The 11,577-nt window shown below is 37.7% G+C and overlaps 2 protein-coding genes and 1 pseudogene across 3 annotated transcripts; all 3 read left to right on the top strand.

The window, feature by feature from the left end:
- Window positions 8–2,597, top strand: LOC104706810 (cytochrome P450 714A1). 2 transcript variants are annotated; one of them, XM_010423038.2, is made up of 4 exons: window positions 8–313; window positions 1,116–1,596; window positions 1,680–2,070; window positions 2,158–2,597. In XM_010423038.2, exons 1-4 carry the CDS (start codon window positions 10–12, stop codon window positions 2,578–2,580), a joined length of 1,599 nt encoding a protein of 532 aa, XP_010421340.1. In that variant the 5' UTR covers window positions 8–9; the 3' UTR covers window positions 2,581–2,597. The 2 variants fall into 2 exon arrangements, with proteins under 2 accessions (XP_010421340.1, XP_019084714.1); XM_019229169.1 differs by lacking the exon at window positions 8–313 and adding an exon at window positions 862–949.
- Window positions 4,408–6,976, top strand: LOC104706809 (cytochrome P450 714A2). Its single transcript, XM_010423036.2, has 5 exons — window positions 4,408–4,723; window positions 5,384–5,610; window positions 5,701–5,951; window positions 6,042–6,429; window positions 6,541–6,976. The coding sequence occupies exons 1-5, from the start codon at window positions 4,432–4,434 to the stop codon at window positions 6,958–6,960; spliced, it is 1,578 nt and encodes a 525-aa protein (XP_010421338.1). The 5' UTR covers window positions 4,408–4,431; the 3' UTR covers window positions 6,961–6,976.
- LOC104709362 lies at window positions 7,633–11,212 on the top strand (annotated as a pseudogene).

The following is an 11,577-nucleotide window of genomic DNA, read 5'->3' as shown; positions in this document are numbered from 1 at the left end:
GATAAGAAAATGGAGAGTTTGATAGTAGAGATTGCCAAAACCATTTGGTGGATACTAGTTATTGGAGTGTTAGGTTTAGGGATTCAGGTGTACGGTAAAGCGATGGCCGAGCAATGGAGGGTGCGGAGGAAGCTGACGATGCAGGGCGTGAAAGGTCCATCGCCGTCGCTTTTTCGTGGAAACGTGCCGGAGATGCAAAAAATCCAATCACAAACGGTGATTAACTCTAAACACTACTCTGGCCATAATATCATCGCCCATGACTACACTTCTTCTCTCTTTCCTTATCTCGACCTTTGGCGAAAACAATACGGTATGCTCTCTAGTCTCATAATTTCAACAATTTCTAGGAATCCGAAATCTACATATAATTTTGGTATGTGAGGAGTTTTTTTTTATTTCTTCTTGTTAACTAAGTAGATAGGCATATCTGATTTTGAAGAATGATAACATACGAGGCGGATGAGTCCGTTTTGGTCGTTTTGAATTAGACGATTCCATATTTTGGAGGATGATAGCAGATAAAACAAGCTCATGTCTCTTCATAAAATCTTGTAAATCTTGTAAATCTTGTAAATCTTGTAAATAGATAGTGATTGAAAGGGCCATATATATTAGCCACAATTTTTACATGCATACGTGAATCTTTATTCATACATTTGTTCATACTGATTGACAGCTAAGGCTTATATAATAATATATGTGTGTATTATGTGTATGTAACGTATGCATGGATTGACATGACAACTAACTCCGCAGAATTTAAATATTATCAAACGCTGTCTTATCGATTAGTTTATATAGCCAATAAGGTCTTGTACGATCGGGTCTACTTGATCAAAAAGTTAGCAGTTCTATTATTTTGATTCCCTTTTTTCTAGTAATAATAGTAAGATAAAAATATTAAAAATACCAAAGTAGTTGTCGCTTCGCTAGCACGCGTGGAGCGGTAATAGTTAATCATCAGTCTTTTGTTTTCTTTTGTACAAAGTATATCATCAGTTATGTTGATTAAGATTAAGAGGAACTAAATTTTGATTCTCACCGCTTTCTAAGTTGGTTTTGAGCATTTATTTTATCTGAGTAATTTATTGGAATAAAAATTTGATGTTTAGGGAGGGTGTACATGTACTCGACGGGGGTGAAGCAACACTTGTACATGAACCACCCGGAGTTGGTGAAAGAACTTAACCAAGCCAACACTCTTAACCTTGGTAAAGTCTCTTACGTCATCAAGCGCCTTAAATCCATACTTGGCCGTGGTGTCATCACCTCTAATGGGCCTCATTGGGCTCATCAACGTCGTATCATCGCCCCCGAGTTCTTCCTCGACAAAGTCAAGGGAATGGTGGGATTGGTGGTGGAATCGGCGATGCCAATGCTCAGCAAATGGGAAGATATGGTCAAAAGTGGAAAAGGAGAAATTGTGTGTGACATAAGAGTGGACGAAGACCTAAGAGCTGTCTCTGCTGATGTCATCTCTAGAGCTTGCTTTGGGAGCTCTTTCTCCAAAGGAAAAGAGATCTTCTCTAAGCTTAGATGTCTTCAAAAGGCCATCACTCACAACAACATCCTCTTCAGCCTCAATGGCTTCACGTAAGTGGAATTCAAAATCATTTCTGTCTATATGTATTAGTTAAGGGAATGTAATGTTGATAAATATATATTATGGTTGCAAGTGATGTTTTGTTCGGTACCAAGAAGCATGGGAACGGGAAGATTGATGAGTTGGAGAGGCATGTTGAGTCTTTGATATGGGAAACCGTTAAGGAGAGGGAAAGAGAATGTATGGGAGATCACAAGAAGGATCTAATGCAGTTGATACTAGAAGGGGCTATGAGTAGTTGTGATGGTAGCTTGAAGGACAAGACACAATCTTACAAAAGTTTCGTGGTGGACAATTGCAAGAGCATATACTTTGCCGGCCATGAGACCAGCGCGGTTGCTGTCTCTTGGTGTCTTATGCTCCTCGCTCTCAACACTTCCTGGCAAACTCGGATCCGCGATGAAGTCTTTCGTTTCTGCAAGAATGGTATTCCTGACGCTGACTCTCTTCCCAACCTCAAAACGGTAATTTTACAACCTTGCCTATCAATAAATATTTCTTGAACTCCAAGTATGTCAATTTTCAGAAACCTAACATCACTATATATATAGGTGACAATGGTTATCCAAGAAACGTTGAGGCTATACCCACCAGCGGCATTCGTGTCAAGAGAAGCCCTTGCGGACACAAAACTCGGAAGCCTCGTGGTGCCAAAAGGAGTGTACATCTGGACGTTGATCCCTACATTGCACAGAGACCCTGAGATATGGGGAGCTGACGCGAATGAATTCAAGCCAGAAAGATTTAGCGAAGGAGTCTCTAAAGCCTGCAAACACCCTCAGTCCTTCGTCCCTTTTGGCTTAGGGACAAGGTTGTGTTTAGGGAAAAACTTTGGGATGATGGAGCTCAAGGTTCTCGTGTCACTTATTGTGTCAAGGTTTAGTTTTACCCTCTCTCCCACATATCAACACTCTCCAGTGTTCAGAATGCTTGTAGAGCCTCAGCATGGTGTTATCATTAGAGTTCTAAAATAATAATATCTTATAGCTCATCATAATATCNCCCTCTCTCCCACATATCAACACTCTCCAGTGTTCAGAATGCTTGTAGAGCCTCAGCATGGTGTTATCATTAGAGTTCTAAGACAATAATATCTTATAGCTCATCATAATATCGTATAACACTATAGACTCTACTAGTGTATTATATTATCTGATATCTTTTTTTTCGCAAATAAAGGTTTACCAATATTTATCGAAAGAAAATAATGATGAGCACTTGTGAAAAAATACTATCATAGTAACTAGCATGTAACAAAGACAAATAAGTAAAATTGACAAATCGTTGTAATTTCTTTTCCAACAATCAAACATATTGATATCAATATATACGAGTTAACAAGTATAAACATTTCAAAACAAACGTTATTCGATAATACAAGAAATTGAAATAATTTCGATGAGGAATATAATCTAGGTATCCGTACATTAAACTCACATATCATTTTTGTAATTTACTAGTAATGGTACAAAATATAAACTGTGTACAATTATAGTGTTTTATGGGTGTTTTTTACTCCTTCCTCAATAATTGTAGTGATGAGTTCCTATGTGTTAACACTTAATATATAGATTATAGTGTGTATTTTTTAGTACACATTGAAAAAAAAAAAAAATGTGTTCGCTTTACACTATTAGAGATTTCGAGTGAATAACTTGGATTTACATAAATCCTACAGTATGTGTTAATATATAGTAGTTATGTTTCTTGAATCTACTTAGATTATAGTGTTTTTTTTAACTACATAATACTACATATTATTTTTATTTAAATGTTACATGTGTTCGCTTTACACTATTGAAAGATTTCGAGTGATTGGATTTGCTTAAATCATATTTGATTGATGAATGTTTGATTTACACTATAATGTTGTTTTTTGAAAACGGAGATGATTCTATAGCTTTGTTTGGGTCGTGTTTTTCAAATATAATAAGCCCAAAAATAATTTGGACATGCTAAAACTATATGGACCGGGCGTCCCTAGATTGTTCCCTACTGTGATATACTTATTTGTTCAAAGTAGAAATGATTTAATAAAAGGCTGACTGTATTAGGCCGGGTTTCAACTCGTGTACCTTGTACTTTTAGACTCTACATATTTCTCTCTAAACAACATTTGTTCTTTTCAATTGCACCTAGATTAATTGATTTCTATTTAATTAATCAAAATAAATTAAGCTCATAAAAATCAACTTTTTGCGTTTTAAAATCGATAATTCGCGATTACTGTACCAAATCGAATTGATTCTACTTCGTTGTTTGCTTTATCAAGAAAATCGAGAGCAAGCAATTGGAGAAGAAGAAGAAGAAATTAAATCGAGAAAACAGAACTCGATTTTCTTGCTCTCAAGGAAGAAGAAGAAGAGAATAGGAGAAGAAGAACGAACAAACCCTAATTTTTGTTTTTCCCCAATTCGATTTGGTTTTATTAGATAGCATAACGAATATAAAAAAAATTGTCGAATCTGGTATTTTTAGTCAGATTAAGGCAATCGTGCTACAGTAATCGCGAATTATCGATTTTAAAACGCAAAAAGTTGATTTTTATGAGCTTAATTTATTTTGGTTAATTACATAGAACTCAATTAATTTATGTGAAATTGAAAAGAACAAATGTTGTTTAGGGAGAAATATGTAGAGCATAAAAGTACAGGGGTACACAAGTTGAAACCCTATATGGCCGCCCTTTAATAAAATAAGAATTTGTACTTATATGTTCAAAAGGAATCTGGTTTGACTATATATGGGTCAAGAAGAGAAGAGTAAAGCATATATAAAACACAAAAGTAAAAAAAAAAAAATCTTGAATAGACAAAAGAGTGAAAATGGAGAGTTTGGCTGTTCCTTCGGTAAATGCAATCTGGTTCATAGTTATTGTCGGAATCGTCAGCGTATGTTATCATGTGTATGGAAGAGCGGTAGTGGAGCTGTGGAGGATGCGGAGGAGTCTAAAGATGCAAGGCGTGAAAGGTCCTCCACCGTCGATCTTTAACGGCAATGTGTCGGAGATGCAACGAATCCAGTCGGAGGCTAAACACTGTTCCGGCGGTAACATCATTTCTCATGACTATTCCTCTTCTCTCTTTCCTCATTTTGCTCACTGGCGAAAACAATACGGTTTGTTTTTTTTTTCTCGAATCTCGTATCTCGTATCTCGTAAACTTTGTTTTATACAAATACATAGTATCTAGATAGTCTTTGGTAAAAGGATAGTTTTACCACTTTGCATTTGGGTCTATTGAACATTTTTTTTGTAACATTGTCAAAAACAAATAATTCAACAATTGGTGAAAAATAAAAAAATGTCGGGATTAAAATTTGCAAGAACTATTTCTAACATGTTTCCATTAAAATAACTTATGTTGTTAGAACAAGAATCAGTGGTTTTTAATAGTTTCGTCCATTCCAATGAAAAGGCATACACAAAAAGACAGCTTTGCACGTTTTTTCTCAGTTAACGTTACAGGAAGAAAATCCATAACCAGATAGAAATAAATACCCCATAAAAGACACCAGATAGAATCCAAAAAAAGAATTACGTCTTTGCAATATCTAAATAAATTAGAGAAATCTGTAAAAAAAAAAAAAGAAATAAGAGAAATACACGTACATACTTAGTTTATTTAATTTATAATAACCCAAAAAAAATGATTGTGATTTGGGTAGCTAAAGCTGAACTAAGTTTAATACTATTGGTTTGGGTTATTAGTTAATAATTATTTATTTATCTTTATTTCTGTGTAATTTTTTGTTTTTATATACAAAACGGTAATGAAGGGAGGATTTACACATACTCAACGGGGTTAAAACAACACCTTTACATAAACGACCCGGAAATGGTGAAGGAGCTTAGCCAAACCAATACACTTAACCTTGGAAGAATCACTCACGTCACCAAACGCCTTAATCCCATTCTTGGCAGTGGCATCATCACCTCTAACGGGTCTCATTGGGCTCATCAACGACGTATCATTGCCCATGAGTTTACCCATGACAAAATCAAGGTTTTAGTCTTATGTCTTTTAGATTTAGCACCATATATATAGCCGGATTGTTAGTTTTGTCTTCATCGATTGATTATTGGAAATGTGAAGGGAATGGTTGGTTTAATGGCGGAATCGGCTATGCCAATGTTGAACAAATGGGAAGAGATGGTGAAAAGAGGAGGAGAAATGGGGTGTGACATAAGAGTAGACGAAGACCTTAAGGATGTCTCGGCTGATGTTATCGCTAGGGCTTGCTTTGGGAGCTCTTTTTCAAAAGGCAAAGCAATATTCTCTATGATTAGAGATCTTTTAACGGCCATTACTAAACAGAGCGTCCTCTTCAGATTCAATGGCTTCACGTAAGTCGTCACGGTATCGTTAAAACGTTTTATTCTTCTTCATTCCATGCAAAACATATAATTAATTAAGTATATATATATGGTGGCAAGTGATATGGTGTTTGGGAGTAAGAAGCAAGGTGATGTAAATATTGATGCGCTTAAGAGGGAACTGGAATCTTCGATATGGGAAACGGTGAAGGAGAGGGAGACTGAATGTGTCGAACCTCACAAGAAGGATCTAATGCAGTTGATACTCGAGGGAGCAATGCGTAGCTGCGATGGTAACTTGTGGGACAAGTCAGCTTATAGACGTTTTGTGGTGGACAATTGCAAGAGCATCTATTTTGCTGGCCATGACTCAACGGCAGTCTCCGTGTCTTGGTGCCTTATGCTCCTTGCTCTCAATCCTAGTTGGCAGATTCGAATTCGTGATGAAATCTTGAGTTCTTGCAAGAATGGCATTCCCGACGCAGAATCCATTCACAACCTTAAAACGGTAATCTCTTATATACGAATATTACATTGAGAAATAAGTTGTGACATAATAGACTATGTACAAGAAACGTAACAATATTTTTTTTTTTTTGTATATATAAATAAAAAATAGGTGACAATGGTAATACAAGAAACAATGAGACTATATCCACCAGCACCAATCGTGGGAAGAGAAGCATTCACAGAGATAAGACTCGGAGACCTTGTAGTACCAAAAGGAATGTGCATCTGGACACTCATTTCTGCTTTACACCGAGACCCCGAGATCTGGGGACCAGACGCAAACGACTTCAAGCCAGAGAGGTTCAGTGAAGGGATCTCTAAAGCTTGCAAATACCCTCAGTCATACATCCCATTTGGCCTCGGACCAAGAATATGCTTAGGCAAAAACTTTGCTATGATGGAAGTCAAAGTGCTCGTTTCACTTATTGTCTCTAAGTTTAGTTTTACTCTGTCTCCGACTTATCAACACTCTCCAGGCCATAAACTCCTAGTAGAGCCTCAACATGGTGTTGTGATTAGGGTTGTTTGACAATGAGATGTATCATTATGTGATGAGTAGATCTTTAATTTCTTTTACTCTCTCTTTTGTAACTGAAACTATAAAAATGCGGGAATTTGGAATCTACACTTAATTGGTCTACACACTTATTTTTTCTTGGGAAACAAGTAATTGCTCTCTTCTTCTCGTAGACTATGCTCACATCGCGACTTTGGCGTGGCTAGAGTAGCTTCAAAGACTCAGAAGCGTCGCGTCGGGATCAATCGGCTTTCCCTTTAAGTGGCTCGACCATAAACACGCTTTTAGTCAATATTTGAGACTTGAGTACCAATTTAGTCGTAAAAAATATTACCAAAGGTTTAAGATTTGAATCAAATTTAAGTACGAATTAACAAATAAATAAATAAAAATAAGGTTAGCTAGCTCCACTGGATAATGCCAAAAGTTAAAAAAGATAAAGTGTGATTTATTAATTTACTGTGGTATAGTAGTAAATAAGAAGCAACAAAAAACAAAAAAAAAAGGTGACTTTCTCTATTTTTCTTCAAGGGGTCTTCTAGTCAAAGTCTAAGGCTGTCAACAATAACAAACAAAATACAGTACAAGTCTGTCACAACGGCAAAGTGAAGAAGACGACACCACACCAGAGAGAGAAGCGAGAGAGAGAGAGAAGAGAAGAGAAGCGAGTGAAACTCTCTGAATATGGACGCGTTTCCTGCAGAGAACCAAGTGATCGGTGGCAACGACGAAGCTTTTCCGACGACGGGAGACGAAACTGATGACAAAGACGACGACGGAGTCGATTTGTGCCGGATTTGCCGATCGCCGGAGCTACCAGACAACCCTTTGAGGTATCTATGTGCGTGTAGAGGCTCCATCAAGTATGTTCATCAGCAATGTCTCCTTCTCTGGCTCACCGGCCGTGGACACAAGCACTGCGAGGTGACTCAAACTTCGTTTTCTTGCTTTAGGGTTTCAGTGTTCAATAACGTTTAAAATCGATTTCGATTTTCTTGACCTTGATTTTTATGAATCTGTACGGATGTTGTTAGGTTTGTGGGCGTAGCTACTCATTTGTCCCTGTTTACTCTGAGAACGCACCAAAGAGGCTCTCATGGCATGAGTTTCTCATCAGAGGACTGTTTCTCAGAGCATTACGCGTCGTTTCTTGGGTTTTTGTGTTTCTCTTCAACGCCTATTGCTATTCTTTGCATCCTTGGGGGAGAGACGCTGCGATTGAAACCCAGAGATTTTTCCCTGTGTCAGATATAGTTGCTTCTCTCTGGGCTAGCAAGAACTACAATGGTTTCATCGCTTTTAGTTTGACAAAAATGGTACTTGTCAAGTTTATGGTTGAAGTTGTCCATGGGCGGCGTCACGTCGTAGTGAATGAACATGGAGCTGTAGGTCTTGTTTTGCTTAAATATTTGTTGATTGTGTGTGACTGGTGGCATGACCTTCTCGGACGTGTTCCAATCTTCCACGGTCTCATGGNTCTATCTTACCTTGTATCATTTGTAGTTTCATGCTGTTTGATATTTTTCTAATCTAACAAAAAACAAACGCCTTGAATATGATGCAGGATCTATGACGAAAGGGTTATGTTTGGCTCAATGGCTGCTTATTCGTTCTTAATGAGTCTGGGATCCCCCGAGTGGTTANGTTCGGAGCAATCAGAACGTTTCTCTTCTTTCTTGATGACAACTCATTTGCTGTAAGTCCCCAATTTCTCGTTTTACGGGTTTCAAATATCCGGATTTTGAAATGTTATACTACGTGAAACATGTTAACAGTATTTGTTTTTCCTTTGTTTTAAACTCTGTCCAGGTTCTTACCGTCAGCTTATCTGTCTCATTCTTCTTTGTTCTTCTTCCATTGTTCATGGGGAAACTTGTCTTTGCGCTCCTACCTACGGAGGTAGCTACGCAGCTTCTTTCAGGATACTCACTTAGCCAGGAACCTGTCATTGTTGGATATATGAGTATTCTCTCGCTTTCTTTAGCTTATCTTGGAAGTTGTGTTACTCTGAGTCGAGACTCCATTAAAGCCATTGCCAGAAACGTATTATTGTGGATCCTCTTCGTAGCATTGGCACCCCCATTCTTGCTGTGGATATTTTCGGTCAAATTATGGAAAAATCTATATGTAGTTAAGGATGGTTTCATCTTTTGTTTGAAATTTGGTGTTTTACCTTTAGCACTTGGCTGCTGGTTAGATTTTTGCACCCTCCCTATAATCGGAACGCCAATTTCCCGGAGGCTTGAGATGATTTCAAACTATCCCATAGTCATGATCGTACATTGGTTCTTCGGACAAATTTGCTTGCTATTGGCTCTCAATTCCATGGAGCTTATCCAGAGGGTAAAACATTTATTTTGTTTTATCATTAGCACGACATGACCATATTTTCATTAGACTTGCTGCATTTTTTTTTTTTTTGACAGATCTTTCACAAACGACCCTTTTGGTTTCTTCTAGATGTTACTGATCCCAACTACAAGGTCACTAAACTACACATTGGCCAATTTCTATTTGCGTTGGCTTTCCACGGGTCAATGATGGTGACTGTGATTCACTTACCAATAATGACCATCTCCCTCGTCAGCCCCTCATTTTTCCCACTCCAATTCTGGTAATTAAGCTCCTCTATCTTACCTTGTATCATTTGTAGTTTCATGCTGTTTGATATTTTTCTAATCTAACAAAAAACAAACGCCTTGAATATGATGCAGGATCTATGACGAAAGGGTTATGTTTGGCTCAATGGCTGCTTATTCGTTCTTAATGAGTCTGGGATCCCCCGAGTGGTTAGCCGAGCTTATTAAACAGGCTGTAGAACCCATAGTTCGCAAGTGGATAATCACTGTCAGTTCTTGGCTTGAGTTGAGCGAGTTCTTGCTTGAAAACCATGCAGATCAGAATGTGAGACCATTTCAGAACCTTGATGAATGGTCTCTAGTGTATATACTAGCTGAGGGCTCTGTAGTCAGGTTATACGGATCTCAGAGTGATACCACTTTTGAAGAGGATATTGGCGACGATAGGTAAGAGATAGCTTGAGTTTTGACTTTTGAATAAAAACTTATTCATGTATAAAATTTTGAATCCTGATATGTTGAAGTTGCAGGATTATACTAAAGATCGGACTGATGTTTGTTCTAGCTGCTTTGAGCATGTTTCTCATTGGCACAATCTCCATGGTTTTGCCACTTCTGATAGGAAGGGTGTTCTTCCACTCTTTCTCTTTCATCATACCTTCCGGACTCAAACACGATGGTATGTAACTTTCATCATCTTGCTTCATAACTTTTCTACTTATGGTTTCATTGCAAATGACGGTTTTATTTTTAAGCTTCTAATCTTAAAGTGTGACATTTCAAATTTTATCATTATAGATCTGTGTGGTTTCTGGATTGGATGTTATACCCTGCGAGAAACCTACAAGGGAACTTGCTTCGTATATTATCATATCATGACTGGAAGAACTGATTTGCTTCTCAACCACTTTGTCTTCTCGATACGGAATACTTTACTGTTCTCCATCTGGGTAAGCAAACTCAAAACTTCAGGTCCCATTCTTCCAACTTAAGTGAAAAAATGCCTGAAACTTTTCTCTTTTGCTGCGGAAATGTTTGAATAACTTGCAAAATCCAATAAACAGATCTCTGGCATACCAGCAATGGTTGGTCGCCTTATCAACCTTATGATCATCATCCCATTACAAGTGCCGCTAAACGAATCACCGGTTTAATCATCGCTCCAAGAATGGTTGATTGGATTATTCGTCCTTAACATCTGGACCTATCTGGTAAGAAATTCCATCTCAAGTGTCTTTCTAAAATAAAAAACTTGCTTTCTTGGGCAACAAGTCATCTCTTTCTTTCTTTCTTTCTCGCAGACTATGTTTACGCGTATCACCTGTTTCGCAACAGTGGCTTGGCGGGAGAAATTAGTGAGACTCAGAAATGTCCGAATCAACTGTCTTCCCACTTCGTGGCTGCTTCTAGATATCATTTATACCATCATGTTCACTCTTATAGCCACTCTCGTCTTTCCTTTCTTGGTGGCATACTCTCTATTCCCATGTCTTGGATTTTCTGGTGAAGTCAACATAGCCGTGCAGAGGTTCATATGGCCGGTGCTATTAGCCATCATCATCTTAGGGTTCGTAGCCAAGCTCATCCTTGATCTCTTCGTTTATATTCACCCGAGTGGAATACAATGATCGATATCTGGTGGGAGACAGAGTGGCTGATTTCAGTGAAGATCTTAAGTAAGGGATCAACTCAGGACGGATATTGCATAGAAACTTTTCTCAGATTTCTTTTTTTTCAATCTTTTAATCTCTTGAATCGTGTTTAAAGGTCATCCATCTTTAGCAATGATCAGGTTAAAAAAAACTCAGTTTGATTTTAGGATTACAAAACTCAGTCAACGATCTTTGAAACATATTTTGACGAGTTTTTTTTTATGAATTGTGTCTTGGGGCAACATAAGTTGCATTGATATATTAATGGATCTTGTACTAGTGAAGGTTGCTTGTTATAAGGTCGATTCGTATCAATATGTGGTCTGATTTTGTTTTAGGCTCGACTACACAATGTATTTACAACAGAGGTAGTTCTCCAGATTCCAGAATAAATGTAG

This window comes from Camelina sativa, chromosome 8, assembly GCF_000633955.1.
Source record: "Camelina sativa cultivar DH55 chromosome 8, Cs, whole genome shotgun sequence".
Taxonomy (NCBI): domain Eukaryota; kingdom Viridiplantae; phylum Streptophyta; class Magnoliopsida; order Brassicales; family Brassicaceae; genus Camelina; species Camelina sativa.
Note: the sequence above shows the minus strand (reverse complement) of the source record. Positions and strands in the feature narration are given on the sequence as shown.

Excerpts from the sequence above, each read along its gene's own strand:
- LOC104706810 (XM_010423038.2), top strand. The coding sequence starts at position 10 with ATGGAGAGTTTGATAGTAGAGATTGCCAAAACCATTTGGTGGATACTA. Across the intron at positions 314-1,115 it reads CCTTTGGCGAAAACAATACG|GGAGGGTGTACATGTACTCG; the intron begins GTATGCTCTCTA and ends TTTGATGTTTAG. Across the intron at positions 2,071-2,157 it reads CTCTTCCCAACCTCAAAACG|GTGACAATGGTTATCCAAGA; the intron begins GTAATTTTACAA and ends CTATATATATAG.
- LOC104706809 (XM_010423036.2), top strand. The coding sequence starts at position 4,432 with ATGGAGAGTTTGGCTGTTCCTTCGGTAAATGCAATCTGGTTCATAGTT. Across the intron at positions 4,724-5,383 it reads TCACTGGCGAAAACAATACG|GGAGGATTTACACATACTCA; the intron begins GTTTGTTTTTTT and ends ACGGTAATGAAG. Across the intron at positions 5,611-5,700 it reads TTACCCATGACAAAATCAAG|GGAATGGTTGGTTTAATGGC; the intron begins GTTTTAGTCTTA and ends GGAAATGTGAAG.